The sequence below is a fragment of the Netta rufina genome (genome assembly GCF_964035555.1).
Source record: "Netta rufina genome assembly, chromosome: 2".
In the NCBI taxonomy this organism is placed as follows: Eukaryota; Metazoa; Chordata; class Aves; order Anseriformes; family Anatidae; genus Netta; species Netta rufina.
Window position 1 is genome coordinate 101,150,607 of NC_140124.1, and position 21,175 is coordinate 101,171,781.

At 38.2% G+C, this 21,175-nt stretch overlaps 1 protein-coding gene across 1 annotated transcript; it reads left to right on the top strand.

The window, feature by feature from the left end:
- Positions 1-1,196: 1,196 nt before the first annotated feature.
- LOC311206377 (protein-glutamine gamma-glutamyltransferase 5-like) lies at positions 1,197-14,664 on the top strand (the record flags this gene model as incomplete). The annotated part of the gene is made up of 13 exons (XM_084281657.1): positions 1,197-1,209; positions 3,967-4,146; positions 4,447-4,689; positions 5,610-5,728; positions 6,213-6,341; positions 6,576-6,753; positions 7,689-7,821; positions 8,847-8,950; positions 9,062-9,304; positions 10,113-10,439; positions 11,380-11,537; positions 11,869-12,002; positions 12,972-14,664. 13 exons carry the CDS (start codon positions 1,197-1,199, stop codon positions 14,662-14,664), a joined length of 3,654 nt encoding a protein of 1,217 aa, XP_084137783.1.
- Between the last annotated feature and the right edge of the window lie 6,511 nt (positions 14,665-21,175).

Here is a 21,175-nt window from a genome sequence, read left to right on the forward strand (position 1 = left end):
AATGAAAAATATTAAGAAAATGAAATTTGGTATAACTGTACCGGTTTTCAGATATATACCTTTTCATGAGAAGTGAATGAAATACTTAGCACTTGCAAATATTTTCATAGCATCCAATTGACTAGCCAAATATTTGCAAGTTTTGAATATGAACACATTAAATTTATGTTCACTTTCTAATGAATCTGTTGTACAACTATTTCAGTCACTGTTCCAAAACCACCGCTGGTGCACTGATTTGTTTTATTTGCTATAGTTTCTGTGAAGTTATTTTGCCACATATGCACTTAAGTTAAGCTTACTAAGTCATTTCAGTTTTAGTTAAGCTGCTTCATTTTATGATTTCTTAAATAACTGACTAGAATCCAGAGAGTTATCCGAATCACTAAACTTCAGTCATTGTGTTCTTTGTGTATCAATGATTTTATTTATTTATTTTTAAAATGCAAATTAATTGGAGGGATTGCAAATGATATTTTGTGGATTGAATCTTCAGGGCAAGAGACATAAGATAGTTGACAACTGTTGAAAATGTTCACCCTTGTTTTGGTAGAGGAAATTTGAATCCATCTTTCGTAATTGCAAGCTGATGTCCTCATCCATGAGTGAGCAGAGAGAACACTGTTGTACTTTTTGGGTATTATTGTATTAAGTATGCCTGGGATATAAATATAACAATATATCTTGTATCAAAATATGTAACTGTTTTCTGGTCACAGAAATTATTGGAAAAACCTCAAATGCTTGTCAGAATTTGTGGAGAAGGAAGCAAACAAGCTGAGATATTGGTTGTGTGCTCTCACATAAATATGCACAAGGTATAAAAAAATTCTCTAACTTTTAGATTAAGCTTTAATATCCATTTCAAAAACATTTAATGCAGCTCCTCTGTTTATTTTACAGTTTAGCTGGGAAAGTTTGCAACTGTTTCTTATGCTCTGATCTCCACTTGGAGGTAGTGCTATGCAGACTTTCTAAAACTGGAATTTCTGCCTATAATAAATATGCCCACTATTGGTTGAATGAAAAGAATCTAAATTCAGCTTATGTCTAGCATTCTGTCTTTTATTCTTGCAGGTAACTGAAGGTGTCTAGCCACTAGGTGCTGAGACTTGTGGGAACTTTAACTGGCTAAAAATCATGGCTTATGCTGAAATGTGTTCAGATTCATCCTGGTCTTAAAATATTTTTCAGACATGCCGAGTTGTGGTATGTTGAGTGTACCATGCTATAGGTGAGGTACCAAGATCTCTCCTTCCCTTCAACCACAGGACTCTCCCTAATAATGCTGGAAGTGAAAATGAATCATTTATGAGCATCAGTAGACACATGGGTGGGGCCTCTTTGTAAACTGGTATTTTGTTGATGCAATATGTGTGACAGCCTTTTAGTTCTGAATATAAATGTTACTGAGAGGAAATTAGGTTGGTTCACAGAGATCAGCCAGACCTTGCAGTGCATCTTGCTGAGGAGCAGGTACCGCCAACCAGCACTGTGCTTCGGATACTAGTACATGCAGAAGGAAAATGGAAGGTGAGTGTTTTGAAACTTTACTATCACTAGACACAGGACTGAGAATAGAAATAATTAAACAGTCAGGTGTAAGTACATAAGAAAGTGTAAATATTGCTGTGTGGAATCAAGACAAGGGATTACTTCTAAGGCTTAGATTTTATTATGTGTGGATTTAGAAAGAAAAGAGACACTTTTGGAAAAAAAAAAAAGAAAGGGAAAAAGAGTTATGGAGAAGAAGCGGTGAAACAACAGCCATTTATGAGAATAAGAGAGAGCATGGAAAAGAATGTATTTTATTTCCAGCATAAAATAAACAGTAATAGTTTTCAGTATTCTTATGTTCGAATCAATTATTTCACAGTAGTTACCTGAAGTATTCTCTCTGGAATGAAGGCAAAATGTGAATTGCTAGAGAAAACCCGTTGACTGGTATTAGAGGTAGGGTTTCTATCAGAGAAAGAAAACCCATAAGAGATGTGAAATTGATTAGCCTTTAGTATTTTCTCTGAGCTTCCTTTGCTTAAGAAGGCAGTTGTTAGCTCCTTTGTGATCCAACCGTGATAGTTAACTCCGACAAGCAAACTATGGTCTGACTTTAAACAACTTCCCTGGGAAACATGTAATATCTCAACTCCCTGATGTTCCAGTTAAACTGGATTCATGAGTCAATGAAATGTAGTTGTCCTGGTTTATAAACTCCTCCAAAGGATGGGTGAGGATCTATCAGGTTCTTTCAGTCAGTGACCACAGGAATTCGTCATGTGTGCTGTAAGCACCTCTAATCCTTCTGTTCAACCAGAACACCTTGCATTGTGGTTGACAGCTCTCATTAAGATACAAGATTTTCTGTGATTCTGTTAATCTTTCTTATTCAGCAGGTATGATGCACTCATGAGCAATAATGATGCAATGCATTGCTCTGTTTTATTTTTATTTTTTTTATTTTTAATTATTATTTTTGATAGTGTGCATGTTTTTAGTATGGGTAATGCCTGTGTTTCTTTACTGATCCTTGCTGAAGAGCTGAATGACAAGTTCTTTACCAAATTTCAATGAGTGGATAAAATATGAAATTATTTTGTGAAAAAATCCTTTTTTTTTTTTTTTTCCTTTCCCAGACCTTCCCTCCACAATTCATTTCATTAATGGTTTATTTAAGAATGTGTTCATGGGAAACTCAATTGGCTTGTGTTAAGTGTCCATATCCCATGGGCTTAGCTATAAGTCGTCTTTTAAGTGAATATACCCCTGGTTCTGGTGGGAAAAACTAGTTTCCCCTACATACCAAATGTCTATTCAATTTAGCACCAATTTAGCTAGAGAAATTGCATTGTTTGGTTGTACTGCAAGTTTAGCAGGACCAAACTTAATCTTTCAGAATTAAAAAATATCCAAGTCTTTGTAGTTCTGTGAGCCCAGTTTCCAAAACTGCTGAGAATTCATGGCTCCCATCACCTTCAATTAGAGTGAAGCACTTTTGAAAATAACATGTTGTATGCAAATAAGTAAAAATGAATGTTGCCACCCATCCTTCTGGCACCAGGATCATAATTAGCCCTGGGAAATGGCTGATATCCAGGCAGGGTGCTGGGGGTGGGGTGGAGGAGGATCATCCAAGATTTTAGTCAAGCTAATCACAGCATTTGGGATAGACTGTCAGCATTTTTTTTTTTTAATCATAATTTGTGAATATCTCCTTTTCCATCAAGTTCCTCAAAGATCTCTCAATTTGTGTAATAAAATGGATGCCTCCAAACCTTTTATAATTTTGGGAAATGTAGGTAGAAACAACTACGTATGTGTGCATATTCAACATTATTTGCAATTTGGGGGTGAATATTCAATTCTTATTGAATATATGCATATTCACACTTTTTTCATAGCTTATTTGGAGTGCCATTTAAGCCTTAAAACACATGCATTTGTTATCAAATATTTTATTTATCCAGTTTTCTTTACTGTTTTATTCCAACACTCATAGCATATGAAAAATTTGCTGTTTAGATGTGGTTGAAAAGCAACTATGTCAAAAGCCAGGGTGTTGTCTTTTGGTGAGACTACTACAATACAGAACCAATCTTTCAGGTAGAGATACTAATAAATGTCCTTTGACATCAGTTATTTATAAAGCACAAAGGTGCTATATAAGCAAAGTGAAACTTGTAGCACAGCTTTATAAATCAAAGCATTATACAAGTTTCTACCTGCAAGCTAAGGAAGTGGTGAACTTCTAAGGATACTTTTATGGATGCATGTCTCCAAATAGTTTCTCAGTGTTGCCAAAATTTGAACAAACCCTTGACTGTTTGTTTTTTTGTTTGTTTGTTTGTTTTGTTTTTCAAAACGGTTATCTGTTTCATCTATCTCCTGTTTCATGTAATCTTGACTTCATCCAGTGATGTGGCCTCAATTATTTGGTTTTCCATCTGTATTTCTTTCTCCATCCTGCAGTCATTGAGCTTGGAGATGTTGACCTGAACTGTCCTTCCAATTGCCAAATTCATAACACCCTTTTCTTCGGAACTGACAGACAGATAATAAGGAGAGGACAAGCCTTCAACTTTTATGCTCGCTTCCATAATCGGGAATGGGATGACTCCATGGATCAGGCCATTTTCACCGTGGAGACAGGTAGTCACACCCAAAATATGTGTAGTCTTTCTCAGTCCTTTTCTGGTAAGTAATATTTCCCATAGTCTTCAGTGATAAATACTATCTACACATTCATCTTCTGTGTGAACAGACTATCCTCCCCTAGCTAAGACAGTGCTTCTACCATTTAAAGTTTTCTCACCCTGCTATGAAAATTACAAGTGAAATACAAATCCACCCTTTGGAGCTTTAAATTGCAAATGATTGCTAAACAAATTACTTGCTTTTTACATGTGCTTTTTTTACCCTGATTGAAATTCTATTTATTTTCCTGAAAAGGCCTCAGACCCTGCGAGTCAAATGAGACGAAATGTACATTCCCAATGGGCAGATGTCTAGATCAAACCTGCTGGAGTGCTTCCTACAAAATTCACCAACCAAAATGCATCAGTATTAGTGTGTTTCCTCCCTCCAATGCCTGCATTGGCCGTTATATTCTCAATATGCAAATCACATCTTGTGGTCACACATACCAGCGATGTCTTGGAGATTTTTATGTCCTTTTTAACCCATGGTGTGCAGGTGAGAACTCTAGGGATATTGAGATGGTTTAAAGCAAAATGCTAATGATTAATAAAACATGTTGAAATTATTAATTACTTAGCTGGTAAGTAAGGGATGAAGTCACAGAAATCATAGGAAATAGGGATCATAGCTTTTTTTTGTTTTGTTTCTTTTTCCTGTATATTCAAGGCTGTCTCAATCTGGTGTTTTGATTTAGTTTCTTAGTGGTAGTACTGATGTGATGTAATTTTATTTTCTCCACTTTTAAAATAGCTTGCCAGGAAAAGAGGCTATATACACAAACTGAAACAAAGGAGATTGTGTCTGAACATCAGGAAAAACCTTTGTTATTATGCAGGTGAATGAAGTATTGGCACAGGTTGTTCACAGAGGTTATGGAGTTTCCCTCCTTTTATATATTGAAAAGCCACCTAGATATGGTCCTGGGCAACCAGCTCTATGTGACCCTGCTTAAACAGGGGAGTTGGACCAGATGACCTCCAGAGGTCTCTTCCAACCCCATTCATTCTGTGATTCTGTGATATCACCATGACAGTACAAACATGAAGTTCAGTAAATCTGATTTGAGAGGCAGCCAAATGTGAAGTCTTTAAGACTTTGCCAAAATCATCAGATGGCAAATATTTATGTTGTCCATTGATTTGATCAGAATTAAATACCAAACTCTAAATGTAGTGTTTGACTCCTGGAGTTGATTAGGGTGAAGATAAATTGCAAGCTCTGTAATTCAGGTGTATCATAGCAGAGTGCGGCTTAATAAAGGCAAAACCAAGCAGTAAACAGAAATGAATTAAACATGCTTAAAAGCATATGTTTAAAATAGATAGGAAAACAAAGAGGGATCAAGTGAAATAGATAAAAGATATAGAAGTGCTAGAAATGAACATCTTGTCTGATAGCTCTTGCATCTTTTCCAGATGACCCTGTGTATATGGATAATCAGGCTCAAAGAGAAGAATATGTTCTGAATGAACATGGCATACTGTATGAAGGAGTTCACAAACATATTACCTCTAGACCTTGGCACTTTGGACAGGTATATTTTGAATATTTGTTCAGAAGAAGTTGTCATCCATATAAGTACTAATGAAGAGTCATCCATATTTTGCAGAAATGCATCTTATGTAATGGATTACAAAAGGGTTTTATGTCTAGTCCAGAACATGCATGCAATGAAAGAAATGTTTAAGAATGTCTCTGTAGCTCAAATAACTGCGAGGAAGTTTGCTGTAATATAGAATTACGGAAACATCAGAATGTTGTTGGAAAAAGAAAATTGTGCTTCTGAAGTTAAAATGATTCCATTAGTTAGACATAAGCAAGTATAACATGCTTTTTAAAAGAGACTATCCTTGATCTTCTTTCAATCAGACAGACAACATCATGCAGACTACTAGAAGCTAGACTTGATTTTAAAGAAATGGTATGGGAAGGGAGAGGGAAGCTCATACACATGACAAGAAAAGTGCTTTTTCAATGTTAGAATACCATGATGTCTGTGTTAACTTCTCTTTGATCAGTTTGAAGATGGAATTCTGGATATCTGCTTGAAGATTCTAGACATGGGTGCAAGTTACCATCACGGCTCTGATCGAGACCATTGTTGGCGCAATGATCCTGTGCATGTCAGCATGGTGGTAAACCACATGGTAAGAACTAACGGTGCATGACCTTTGAATAGATTGGGTCACACTTCATTTTTTTATAGAAGGATAAATTGCACTGTAATGAAACAGTGCGAGTAGTAGGGAAAATATTTTTTGTGCTCAGATTCACAGGAAAAAGTAACTTGTAGCATTGATCTTTGATAATTTTGTGAGATGCTTAGGATATAAAGACATGGTCAGGTATTTGGAAAAGTTGTTTTTCTTTTCTCTCACTAGATAAGCAGCCATACCACTAACAGCATCATGAAGATTCCAGAAAACAATGATTACCTGAAAGGAACAAAACCATTTTCCTGGAATGGAAGTGTCCCTATTCTTCAGCAGTGGTATAATGGCAGATGCAGACCAGTCAGATATGGGTACTGTGGGTCTCTTGCTTCAGTAATGTGCACAGGTATAATATTTCAGTCTTTCCTTACCTAGCTATCCAAATGAAAGACAGAAAACCAGAATTAGAAAACTCTGATCCTAAGTACTACTGTAAGCATATACCTCATAAGCATTTTACTAGAAAAGAAGTGGAGTATTTTATCTTGTTCTGATATGGTACGGCTGCCTACACAGTGTTTATTATCAGCCTGTTGCTTTCCTATAAACTGTGATGAACAAGAAAAGTGATACTGTCTTTCTTGACCCTTACTTATGCAATGTAGCTCTCAGTATCGCAGTTTTTATTAAAATACGGAGCAAACAACCTCACAGAAGTAAAAATTTATCCTTTGGGTGAGGTTTGAAGGAAGAGTAAAAGCACCAACTTATGAAGAGGAATAAGACTTCTACCACTATCTCCTCCAAAACACAAAAGCAGCAAGCTACTATCTTATTTTGCTACAAAGGAGGAGATAATAGTGAACTAAATGATATGGAGAAGGGGGGAAGAGTTACAATGTTACACCATTTACTTCCTGAAGCTGCTTCTACATTGAAGAAAATTAGGTTGATACTATACATACAAATCTAGAAACACTACACTATACTTATAAAAAGTATGGACATTTCTGACTAGTGTTTTATTAATGCAGGGTCAGGAACATTATTTTTGTATTTACAACAGGTGTGTGTATTGTTTGTTTGTTTATTTAGTTAGTTATTTATTTTTATGCTGGAATAATATGAAGTCATTTCTTTCTGTTAGGCTCTTTTCAAGTTACTTTTCAGTAAAAAGAAATTTTGCAGACAGAATTATGACAACCTAAATGTTATCTCCTATGCATTTTGTTTATATGATGGTGAAGCAGAATGCAGGAGAATTATTTACAGAATAAGTAAAAGGCTTGTTTGATTAATTACTGTTTAAAATGACTCCTGATCTTTTTTTTTCCCTTACAGTGATGAGATGTTTGGGAATTCCAAGTCGTGTTGTCACAAATTTCTGTTTTCCATGCTCAAATGAGAATCCCCTTGGTATTAATGAGATTTTTGACTGTACTGGAAAAAACCTCTGTGGAAAAGACAAGCTATGGTAAGTAAGAAATAAACAATAATATATTTTGGTTTTGTCAAAAGCAAGATGATAGGAAGACTAGTGTAAATCTAGCAACTAAGTAGTTTGGTATTACATAGCTGTTCATTTTCCTATTAGTCCATTTCGAAAGCATACAGTCATTGAGGAGGCAGTCTGTTCAATCTACCCTTAAAAACAATAACAAGAAGAAAAAGCACACTTTTGAGAATTGATACTAGCTGCTTATCCTTCTCAGTTGAAGCAATAGGCCATCCGTCTCAGTAGATGCAAAACTATTAAGTGAACACAAAATTCAAAGAAAAATTTATGATAGATTAAAATTATTATCCTTAGTCATAATCACTAGGTTGATAATTATGTTGTCTTCCTGCGGTTCCTTACTATGAATCGCTTCATTCTCGTCAACCTTTCAACTCATGTTCATATAACTGACATTATAGCTTATTAAAGTACAATTTGTTGTTTTTACCCTTGGCCTGTATGTTCATAGTTTAACTGCACGTGAGAGCTTTCAAATATTTTTTTGATCTTTCCCATATGAAAAATATAAGGTCAAACTGAAATACTAAGGGAAAGAAGATGCTATTTTGGCATTTAAGTCTTAAGGGTGTCTTCTTTGTTAGTCTGTTAAAAAGACTAGGGCAGTTTTTTTTGTTTGTTTGTTTTGTTTGTTTGTTTTCTCTAAAGAACTGGGCAGAAAATGATAGGAAAAATAGACTATTTAAACAAAAGAACTGTGCTGGCATATTATCAACTGAAACAACAACAACAAATAAGCAAAAAGAAAATGGCTTATAAAAGGAACATTTTGCAAGCAGGTTTGCAGGATTCAGGAACAGATTTTCAGTCTTAGGGATACAAAGCAAAGCAAACAACTCCTGTCTTGAAACATCATTAACAATGCTAAGACAGAACTATTCAGTTGCTTAAAGGTTCTCTATGATTTTCTTTTCCTCCATAAAAAGGGATTGAACATATTGACACAAGTGATGTTTTTAATCCTATATTTCTCTTTCCCACAGGCGATACCACTGCTGGAATGAGTCTTGGATGGCTCGCAGAGATCTAAATCAGTGCTGTGGTGATTGGCAGTGCCTGGATCCAACACCTTTGGAAACTGGCAGAGGTAACTAAAAATGTTTCCTATGATTGTCATCGTTTGCATCAGCTTATGTTTTTGTTTCTATACTACTCAGGTTACATCCTGTTATAACATTTTGGTTTTCACCTGGCTTAGGTTCATCTTGCAGTGGTCCTACATGGGTTCGAAGCATCAGAGAAGGGGAACTGGACTTGGACTTTGATGGTCATCACATGTTTTCTCGGCTAAATTCGAACTATGTTGGCTGGCTTTCCCAAAACAATGCCAAAAAAACAAAAGTTTTCTGTGACACTTGGCCATGTGGACAACATCTAAGCACTAAGAGTGTTGGCAGCGAGCAACTGGAAGATATCACTGGAAGTTACAAATATGAGCTAGGTATGATGAAAAGTCATTAAATGGGTCAGAGGCAATTTAAAATGTTAATTGTACAAAATTTTCAAAGTAACTTGTCCTGTGTGAAAATGAGTAAGACTATTTAAAGGTTGCTTTCTCTCCTTTCTCTCTCTCTCTCTTTCTTTTTTTCCTTCTTTTTTTTTTTTTTTTTTTTCATTTTGAGAAAGAGGGGAAAATGCCTTTCTGTTAAAATACGATCTATGCATATTTAGATGAATCAAAGAAAACAACAGCAACTGCTTTTATTTAATACCACTGTTTTTATGTATATGCATTGGTCTCACCTATATACTAGTTTCAAATATTAGCAGACTTTAGCTAATCTAAAAAAATAAATTATTTTAAACCCAGGATTAAATTCTTTCTTATAGACTCTTGCACTGACTCTATCAGGAAATATGCTCACATACTAATTTCATGTATTATTAGGACTTCCTGTTGTTATCACTTTTGGTTTACTGATTTTCATTTCCCAGGTATGTAAGGAAGAGTTCAATCAGCAAAATTGCCTAAAAGAATGTAGAGTAGATTAGAGCTGATTGTAAAAATGCAAATTTTGTTTTCTGATAATAAACAAACAAAAAAAAACTTTATTTGAATGTTGTATCTCACCTTTTGTGAGGAAAAAAATTGAAACCTCTTGTGATTTCATTTTCTGCTGGATTTGTTCAACACCAAGCCACCACATTATGTTTCAGAAAGGAGTAGGAGGAAATTTAATTATCTTTATTACTTAGGTAGATATTCCAGACTTCCATAAGACTCATTATCGTGTATCTCCTTTTCACAGGTTCTGTGAAAAGCAAAGAAGCCTATTACCGGGCTTACAGAAGAATTCACCCAGGGTACTGCAATGCTTCCAACTGTCATATAGATAGGGAGTTATCATCTCTGAAAAACCCATTTTTGAGTGACAGTGGCATTAACATGAGGCTAAAGATGGCTAACTGTCCAATGTATGGTGAAGATGTCCAACTGCACTGGCTGCTTGAAAATTTGCGTAGTGAACCCAAAACCCTGAAGTTTAATTTGTGTGCGCAAATAATAACATACAATGGTTGCCCAATGGATCAATTTTGGAAAGACAGCGTGACTGTTACATTGGGTCCGAGAGAAGGTAAGAAGGTGGATTTGTCTAACACCCTTCTGACCACAGTACTTTTCAGGAGACAGATGGGAGACAGGAGACTGACAATCTTCTATAGGATTAGTGGAGACTTAATACTCGTGGAAAGTGAAATTAATACAATGTTAAATATTGATAGCTGAATTGCCTTCAAGGCAATTGCCCTGAAAAATCAGCACAATATATACTCTATGTGTAATCTATATGTAATCTAATGTGTACATGTATAGTAACAGGTTAACTGTAGTCTTTGCTTAGTTTCTCAAGGTTTAGAGATTTTGGTGATCATATAAAACTTCTTTCTGTTAAAAGTTCAAGTCTGGATTCTATATTCAATACAAAAATAAAGTTGCAGATGCTTATCATAAAAACAATTCATTCCCTTTAGCCAGAAGATATTAGACAGTATAAAACACCAATTTTAAGCACTGAAGTGATTATTTCCAGATACAGCACAATATGCCCAGAAGTGCAAAGGTGTGTCACAGAATAAGCACTTGTTTTAATAGTTATATCTTTTCGTGAAAGAAAAAAGATCACTTTACTTAAGTCATATCTATAAGAAGAAAATTAGTTCCTGATATTTACATTCTGTTTTACCGAGCTTTAATTTGCCTACATTCAAATTATTGCTGTAAGAATTACATTGTAATTAAGTTTCAGAATTTAAGTAAATAAATAAATTTAAACTTCCCTGTAAACACACTAGTATAGTTAGAGTAATTAGAAAGTATGCAGCTGGATGTTAAAGGTAGCAATGTATTATCCTAAGCCAGGAAAGTTCAAGTCTGGTTTCAGAGATGCTGTGATAGCTTTAATATTTAATTAAACCATTTTAATTGCCAGTTAAACTTTAGGAGGAAGGGAAGTAGAATATTAGCCAAAGATAATTAAACAAGTAAATAATAACTTAAATACATTTGTTTTACAGTGAAAAAAATCCCACTGTGTATATCATATAGTCAATATGGACCTTATCTCTGTGATCACAACATTATGAAAGTAGTTGCTGTCTCAGATCCAGAGTGTGGAGAAGTTCTGATGGTTAGCAGGGATATTGTGATCAACAGGCCACCTGTTATTGTTAAGGTAAAGAACTTCAACTGTGTACTTTGTGTTCTAAGGAACAGTTACGGACTCCTATTGTCCACTATATAGGTATATTGTCCACTATATAGGTATAATACAGAAAAATGTGGAACTAATTTTTTTTTGCTTTTTAGAAAGATCAGTGTAATTATAAGTGTATAAAAATTACTTAGCGTGATGCCTAAAGATCATAGAATTAAAACAAAAAGAAACATGTATATAAGTATTATATTTTTCTTCTGTTTATTTAATTTAATGCTAATTTTGTGAGGTTAAAGAAAATAAGTGTTTGATATTTTAAATATTTATTTATTTATTTATTTATTGCTAGCTATTGAGCCAACCCAGGCTGAAAGTACCATGTACAGCAGAGATCTCCTTCTGCAATCCTCTCCAGGAAGATATGAAGAACTGCATAATGACTTTAGAAGGCTGTGGTTTATTCAAAGAGCCAATGACCATTGAGTAAGATCATCAATTATTTAAATGGGGATAATATTGGGGGTTGATTAAGGTCTGCTAGGTCAGAGCAGGTTTTGAGGAAGATGATAGTTCTGATACTTCTGGTGTTTGGGATCTGAACAAGATTTTATGCCCCTTAATTCTTGGAGACTCCATTACAAGCCTCATTCTTCTTGAAACTGATAGAGTTGGCAAGATATGCTGTTGCTTCATTTTTCTTAAATCTAATCTGTGTGTGTTACAAAGTTCTATTTGAAGGGGAATGCACAAGAAATTTTAGCTCTGTCCCCCAGCCCTTATAATCCTATTGAGTTTATAAATATTTCCTCTAAATATTCATGCACTTGCATCACATATGTAAACAATTAGAAAAAGACAGTGAGCAATAGCAGTGTGCATTCTACGCTCACAACAAGTTAATCACAGGAAACTGGAAATTTCCATGATGCTATAACATTCTAGGAAAAGGAGCTTTTCATTAATATGCATTGCTGTTCTTCATGACAAGGACAGCTGACAGAGGTATGAGTAGTTTTGAAGGGAAGCAATTAGGAATTGTTCTCACTGAATGATAATGAACTTGATACTACAGAGCTCCTTGATCCAACTTAGATGACTGGAAATGGGAAGCATCATGTATATCTTTGAGGCAGAAGGGTACCATGTTTTTGAAGAATTTAAGTAACTTATTCCCATGCAGTATCATGAATGGGGTTCCAGTTCCAGTTCCAGAACTAACTGTGGGAGTTTTCCGCAGAAATAACAAATCTTTTGAGACAGAGGGAAATGGTTACCACATTATTCACAACACAGGATGATTTGGGGGGAGCAGGGCAAGTAACAAAGTGATCATAGCAGACTGTCTCTGAAAACATATCATAGCAATCAAAACTTGTAATGTGAAGTCATCTTCTAGCACTTCAGGTCTCTGAGCTACCTAAGGCCCTAATTCTCTCCCTCCTCTTGGTGCAGTTTGGGAACACTGGCTTCCAATCAGCAGGCACGGACTATTGTAGAGTTCACACCATACAGATTGGGCAGCCACCGGCTCCTAGCCAACTTCGGATGCCACAAGTTTGCCTACTGCAAAGGATGTGCCAAGGCTGAAGTGTGTAATCCCGTGGGGCAGAATGGCTCCCTGCCCGTGGGGCAGAATGGCTCCCTGCCCATGAGCCAGAACGGGTCGCTGCCAGTCTGTGAGAATGGATCCCTGCCTGTGAACAACTCTGGGCCGGTCCCTGCAGGGGACCCTGGGCTCAACTCCATGTGTGAATACATATGCATCCCTGTGTGCAACCCGAACTGCAACCCAGGGGGCCCACCTGTGTATGACTTTGTGTACCTTCCTGCGGGCCATCCCTTATGCAACACCATCTGCAATCCAGGCTTCAACCCAAACATCAATCCTGGTGTCGACCTGGGGTGTGATCCTGGCTTCCGAGTTATATGCGAGACCATGCCTCCCGCTACATGTGCCCCGATGCCTGCGCCCATGTATGGCTCTATGCCAGTTGCATCGTCCAACCCCGTGGGCCCCCCTATGCCACATGTGGTGTTTGAGACGGGGCCCAGTCCTGTACACCAGCCTGGAGGTGGAGGGGGGCCGATGTCCTATTCTGTCTCTGTCCCAGCAAATAATGCGGTGAGTGCTCTCCTGACCCACTTCATGGCTGGCCCCAGTCCCACTGCAACAGCCCAGGCGGTCCCTACCCATCTGCCAACCAACCCTGTGTGCTCTCCAGTTACCAACACTGTCGGCAGTCCCATGCCACCGCCTGCAGCCATTTCAGTGCCTGCTGCCTCCCTCTCCCATGTTGTCTGTGGCTCCGTGCCTTCTCCCACAGCCCAGCCTCCCTGCGGCTCCATGGCCACCCTTCCGACCCAGCCCCTGAGTGCTCCAGTAGCCCATGCTGTATGTTCCCCAGCTCCCTGCCCTGAAGCTTCTCCGGTGCCCCGCTCTGCACGTAGCTCTACCCCTGCAGGGCTGCACCTTGCAGGCTCCCCAGCCCCCCGCCCTGTGGGACCCCCAGCAGCTCACTCGCTGTGCTCCCCAGCTCCCCGTCCCGTGGGACCCCCAGCAGCGCACTCACTGTTCTCCCCTGCCTCCATCTCGGTGGGAGCTACAGGAGTCCGCTCTGCAAGCTCACCCACCCCTTGTCCCGAGGATTCGTCAGCCACCTGCTTTGCATCTCCCCCAACACCCCGGCCTCTGGCAGCTGCCACAGCCCGCTCCCTCTGCAACCCTTCCTCTCGCTCGGTCTCCCGGGCTGTCTGTACCCCAGGGTCTCGCTCTGTCTGTGGCCCTCAGTGGGGGCCCTCCTGTACTACCACCACCACCACCTCACGCTCAGGCTCCCACTCCACATACACTCCAACCTTCCGCTCAGCATGGAACCTCACAGGGCGCTCGAGCTATATCCCCTTTTCCCGCACCTCCTACAACACGCTCACAGGACCTCCCTATAGCTCCTTGTCCCGCTCCTACAACACTTTGTCCCGCTCAGCCTACAACACCCTGCCCCGCTCTACCTCTCCCTCTGCTTATGCTACCCTGCCTCGCTCTGGCTCACGCCCCACCGGCAGTGCCCTGACCCGCTCTGGGGCCCGCACCCCCTGGAGTCCCAGCAGGGGTACTCTCTCCTACTTCAAGCGCAAATACCTGTAATTGAGAGCAACCCACTGGCGAAGAGCCAAAGCAAGTGAATTAAAGTCTGTACGCAGATGCTTTGAAAAAAGGTTAGAAATAGGGTGATGGAGAGCAACCTGCGTAGTTCTGAATATTTGTTCAGGCGTTTGAGATGTGTTGGAAAGCAGGCTGCTAGCCAACCCCTGAGAAGTGCATTTGATGTAATGTTCATGTGTCTTGAGATACAGTCCAGTGGAAGTGACAAATGAACGTGCTCCCTCTGGAGCCGTAGTGACAACAGCTGTACAGTGCAAGTAATCGGACTAGATTGCTCAGTCAAGCCCTTTTATAAACGATCTGCTTTTATTCTCTTCCCTCTTGATTTCTTGCAATGTGTATTTCTCAAATCCCCCTGGGCTACAAGGCTCATTGCAAATGTCTCTCCCAATATGAGATGTGCTGTTACTGGTGTTCTGTGGCCACAGAGGTGGTAGAAGGACCCTCATGACATCTCCCCAAACACACCTTGGCCCTCGAGCTCTGATCTCTTTGTGGCTAAGGTCAGTTCTGCATGCACTTGTATTTCCTTAGTTATAAGGTAATGAAAACTGTGGTGGTCATGAAGTAACTAAATCATTGCAAACCAACTTAAGTGTTCAGGAAAAAAAAAAAAGAAAAGAAAAGGAAAAAGGAAAAGTTAGTATGGTAAATTTGGTATTACTGCTCTGGATTTATTGCCAGTCCAGTATCTGGAAGAAAGGACAGAGTGGGAAGGCTGAAAAACTCGATGAAGATTTAATACCAATTAAACAACATCGGCTTTCATAGCCAATGTTTTTCTGTAAAGTGTTTCCCAAAGTTTTCCTCTTATATATTATTTGCATTTAAGTTTACAGTAAAAGCTCATGTTCAGAACCTGTGCTTTTGTGATTCAATATAGCTAGGGAACTTTTGTCACCAGACTTTAAGCAGAGAAGGAAGTGTGATGGTATCATTTCTTTCCAACACCTAGCCCTTCCAAATGAACAATTAAATGAAAGTTAACTGGTACCATTTCAATGCTAACCTTCTCTCCCCCTTCCTCCCCCCCCCCCGCCCCTTTTTTTCTTGGTATCAAATAATACATTGTCATAAAGGAACTGTCCCTAAGTTTTACCTCTCCTTTGTCTGACCCTCACAAGAGCCTTGGATTTGGTGACACACCTCCTATCCCCCTATTGTTTTCCTCTAATGCCATTATTTTTAGTAGCAAGTGTTAGTGGGGTTTGGTGGTAAAATAATTTTGCTGGTGCTGCAGAATCTTCAATAATGTAGCAATAGTATCTCAGTAGTATCACTGTAGTTCACACCCCTGTGTTTTGTGATGAGATTGAGTAACCTTCTGGGGATTTTGAAAAGGTGAGGTGTCAGATGCTAGTTATGAATATACCAACTGTGCCAATTACATAGTAATTCTGAGTATGGTAGAAGTCTTTGCCTGGATATTGTAGTGCAGTGTTCAATTCCATGGCACAGTTCTATGACATTTTTTTTTTTAATGCAGTTTCAGTAGTTCCTGTTGGGTATTTGCTGACGATTGCTTTGCTTGACAATAAAAATAGAAATTTAGAAAAATTTAACTGTGTTTTTTTTTTTTTTTTTTTTTTTCTTCACGTAATATTTCTTCAAAATGGGGGAAAATATTCTCCAGATGCACTAGAGTGTGAAATTATTCTTCCACTGCTTCTGTTGTATGTCCTCTTTATTTACCTTTGGTTAGAAATCAAGGGTCCAAAATAGGTTGTGAAATCTAGTACAGATTTCCTATTTTACTTGAAATACTCAGTTTGGTATTTAGAGAAAAAAATCAGCCATCTTCTTTGCTCACAGTAAAACGTTCCACTTACACATGCTGCATGATTTTTCCCTTTGCTTTCATGGTCTGTGAAACTTATCGTCCACGTAAGTGCCAAACTGAACAAATTTTTCAGCAACAGAGGAAGAAAGATAAAAGATACCGGAACTTATGGCTTTCTTGTTGTTGTTGAAAAGAAGTTTTCATAATAAATTACAACTATATTATTATGAAGTAATATTTCACATTTCTTGTTCCACTTGTGCTTTGACTGATTTTTCTCATTTCTGAGAAGGAGCATGATTCCATATGCCAGAAACTCCAAAGATTTGTTCCCAACCTTTTAATGTCACTGGAGTTATACAGTGTGTATAAATACTGCTCCCCAACCCTTCTTGCTGTATATACCAGATCATTCTCTTTGAAAACTGTAGCAAGTTGTTATAGCTAAAACCACAGAAGATAATAGAAATCCTTTAAAGTTGTGGAGGTTTTATGCTGCTGGGCAGCTGATCTCCACCACAGCCACCATCTCACTACCCCTTCTCAACAGAAAAGGGCGTAGGAAATATTATGGAAAGGGTTCAAGGGTTGAGATAAGGACAGGGAGAACACACCAATTATTGTCAAGGACAAAACATAGGGAGATAAACATAATTTATTGCCTATCACTAGCAGACTAGAACAGGGAGAACCTAAAAGCAAAATAAAAACACCTTCCCCCCCAACCACCTTCTCCTACATGCTTCATCCAAATGACGCAAGGGAACAGGCAATGGGGGCTACATTCAGTCCCTAATGCTTCTGCATCCCTCCTTCATGGTCACTCTCTGCCCCTTCTCCACACAGGGTCCCTCCCATGGGATGCTGTTCCTCTGAAATTGATCATGCGTGGGCTGCCCACAGGCAGCAACTCGTCAAGAACTGCTCCAACATGGATCCATGCGACAGGGTCCATCCCCCAGGAGCAAGCTGCTCCAACATGGGTCCCCCACGGACAGCAGCTCCCCCCAGACTCCCTGCTCCTGCGTGGGCTCCTCTCCACGGGCTGCAGCTCCAGCCCAGGGCCTGCTCCTGCAGTGGTTCTCCATGGGCCGCAGCATCCTCCAGGCCACATCCACCTGGTCCACCAGGGACCTCTCCACAGGCCACAGGGGAACTGCTGCTGTGTGCCTGGAGCACCTCGTGCCTTCCTGCACTGACCTTGGGGTCTGCAGGGCTGTTTCTCACCCCTCTCTCCCAGATGCCGTTATACAGCATTTTTTTTTTCCCTTTCTTAAATCTGCTCTCACAGAGGCATAAACAACATCACTCACTGTCCCAGCTCTGGCCAGCAGTGGGTCCCTTTTGGAACCGGCTTGAGCTGGTGTACTGAGTCTGGCTGGAATGTTAACTTTCCCTGCAGCTGCCCATACAGTGCTGTACTCTGCACTTGTAGCTGGAACAGCAGTGTTATCACACCAGTGTTGTGTCTACTGCTGACCAGTGCTGGCACAGCATTGGGCCTCTCTAACCCTCCTAGGGGGTGGGCAAAAAGTGAGAAGAGAAACATCACCAGGGCAGCTGACCTAAACCAATCAAAGGGATATTCCATACCATGTGATATCACACTCAGCAATAAAAGGTGGCAACAGGAAGAAGAGAGGCAGGGTGGGCTCTCGTTGTGAAAACATTGGTCCTCCTCCCGAACACTGGCTACGTGCATTGAGGCCCTGCTTCAAGGACGTGGTGGTCAATCATCGCTCATTTGTGGGAAGTAGAGAGTAATTTCTTTCCTCTGCACTTCCACATAGCCTTCATTTGTTTTATTTGTTTTCCTCCTTTTTTTTTTTTTTTTTTAATTTTCCCTTTCCCCCTCCCTTTTCCCCTTTCCCTTTTTATTTCCCTTTAGTTAAATTGTTTAGTTCACAGTAATCTTTCTTTAATTATTATTATTATTTCCCTTTAATTAAATTATCCTTATCTCAACCCGTGAGTTGTTCTTTGCTTTACTTCTCCCCCTCCTCATCTAAGGAGGGGGAGTGAGAGAGCGGTTGTGGGGTTTAGCTGTCCAGCACGGTAAAACCACCACAGCTGGCTCTGATCTGACAAAGGGCAGCTTGGCTCTGATCACAGAGGCCATCTCTGAAGCCCCCTGGCTACCATGCCCTTGCCATGTGAACCCAATACAAAAGTTTAAAATGATTCCAACACTAACAAAATTATCAAGAGTGTTTTCTTGATATTTACATGCTAGTACAGGTAGTTATTGTAATAACTAATATGTAGTCTCCTAGGAAAGTCCATTTTACTGCCACATATCCATCCAGGGAAAGAACAAAATTAAGAAAGAGGGAAAGAGAGAGAGAGAGAGAGAGACAGAGAGAGAGAGAGAGAGAGAGAGAGAGAGAAAGGAAGAAAGAAAGAAAGGAAGAAAGAAAGAAAGGAAGAAAGAAAGAAAGGAAGAAAGGAAGAAAGGAAGAAAGGAAGAAAGGAAGAAAGGAAGAAAGGAAGAAAGAAAGAAAGAAAGAAAGAAAGAAAGAAAGAAAGAAAGAAAGAAAGAAAGAAAGAAAGAAAGAAGGAAAGAAGGAAAGAAGGAAAGAAAAACTTTTCACAGAAAAACAACTACAAAAACCACTCGGAACCTAAATGTAAATTACCTCCTTCTTAAAAGTTTGAGTGAAGGGCTCCAATCTATGTTTTATAAGGTATCTCCTATCACAAGAGGCCTGTTTTAAATTTCCACACAATTTGTTGTTGTTTTTCTTTGTTTCCTTAAAAATGACTTTTTTTTTTTTCTTGTTTTTTTTTTTTCTTATTTTCTAAAACATTGGGAGGCCACCACAAACAAGATAACTATCATCAGATGTTGAATACAGTGCTGTACTATTTAAATGTTTGGGGGAACATTTCTAATTTTAAATTCATTTCAGATATGTTTTATTTATGTTTTTGAGCAAAATTTATTCACTTGTTTCTAAGCCAGTGAAAATGAAAAAGGCAATTTCACATGCATTACTATAGCTGTCCTTTCTATGATTTAATATAATAAACAGGAGTACTGGAATTTATTTTTGTGCAAAAGTAAAACAGCGTTATATTTCTTTCAAAGATGAGAAATAATCTAGTAGGCAATAATTTTTAGTTTTCATCACTAAGAATTCATTAAACTTTCTCAAGTCTTTAGATGAGAAGTTATGAAGATTTAGCTGCAAATTAATAGTTTCAAACTTCAAATGCTTAAGGTTTCTGTTTCCTTTGACATTTGCTAGTTACATAGCATAAAATGCCTGAGTGAAATGTGATTCGTTTGTATATATTCCATTACCTGCAAGAACAATATTGAAATTTATAACTCAGTAAACCAACTTCCTACCAAGCATTATTTATAAAGGTAAATTAAATTTGATATATTGTATCAGACACAAAGATTAAATTAGGGAAACACTATTTTCATTCTATTTAGTATTAAAAACAAACAAAATCATTCAGATAATAGACAGATAATAAATGAAGTGTCTAAAAAAATAGATATGAAGCATCTGACAAGGAAAAAAAAAGTGAGCATATTCAAAATGCAAAAGAAAGTAAAAATTTTATTTTCTTTTTTGTTATGGAGCATTTTTGTGTCATTCATTGTACATTTCCATTATATCTGAAATTTCAAAACTCTGTTTTTTCATATTGCATATGGAAGAGCCTTTTTAAGGGAAAGGCTTCAAATACTTAGACTATGACTTATAGTGAAAGGGTATCCTACTGAAATGTTTTACAGGCATCCCAGTTCTTTTTCTCTTTTGATGTCTAAGATGGGAGGAATTTCTTCCACACCTTTGTGTGTTCTTCCTGAATGATCTTAAAGCTTTTAAAATCTTCATTTCTGAATGGCAAGGGATGTTATGTTATAATCACACATGTATACTCATTTGTATGGTATAATTATCTGGCTCTGTGACTAACATCAGAATAAGTTTTGTGCAGGAGACCAATTCAAGACTTAAAACAAAGTGTTCCCAGCCCAAGGATCAAATACAGTATATATGTATGACTGAGCCATTGTTACTATTCTGTTGCTAGTTTATAGTAATAATTTGGTCGGCTACCACATTCATTTGGATTTTTAATCTACTTCTTTGAGTTATACTAACTGGCCACACCTGTCCAACTTTTCAGCTAACCATAATTTTTTCCCTGCTATGTTCTTCCGAGAAGAGTTGTATTTGATGGCACTCAGTAGACTGCATTAGCTATTTGAGCTATTTGAATGTGTACTTTTACGTATGTTCACTTTCATCGTATATCTAAACTGCATGTCTGTTTTCTCCATAAGATATATGTTTAGTACAGGCTATCTATTAGTGAATCTATCTATTATTGAATAAAAAACATTAATGGATAAATATGAATCAATTACAAAAAATAATAAAATACAATAAAATAAAATATAGAAAAAGAGGAGTAATCTGAAAAGACGGGAAAACTTTTACTATACAAAGAAATGTTATCACTATGCACCATTTCTTTTTAGCAAATTTTTCTGTGATTCTGGTGTTCTCTGATTAATTGTTTTGCATATCAAATGCTCAAATTTTATTAAAGCTCTAACAGAATTTCATGTTAGCTTTAGACTAATTAGAAATAGAGGAATGTTGATGTTTGAGATAAATATTACTAGGAATCCTTGCTGCTCCAATATATTTAACTATGCCAGCGAACCTAATCCATCATCTGCAGCAG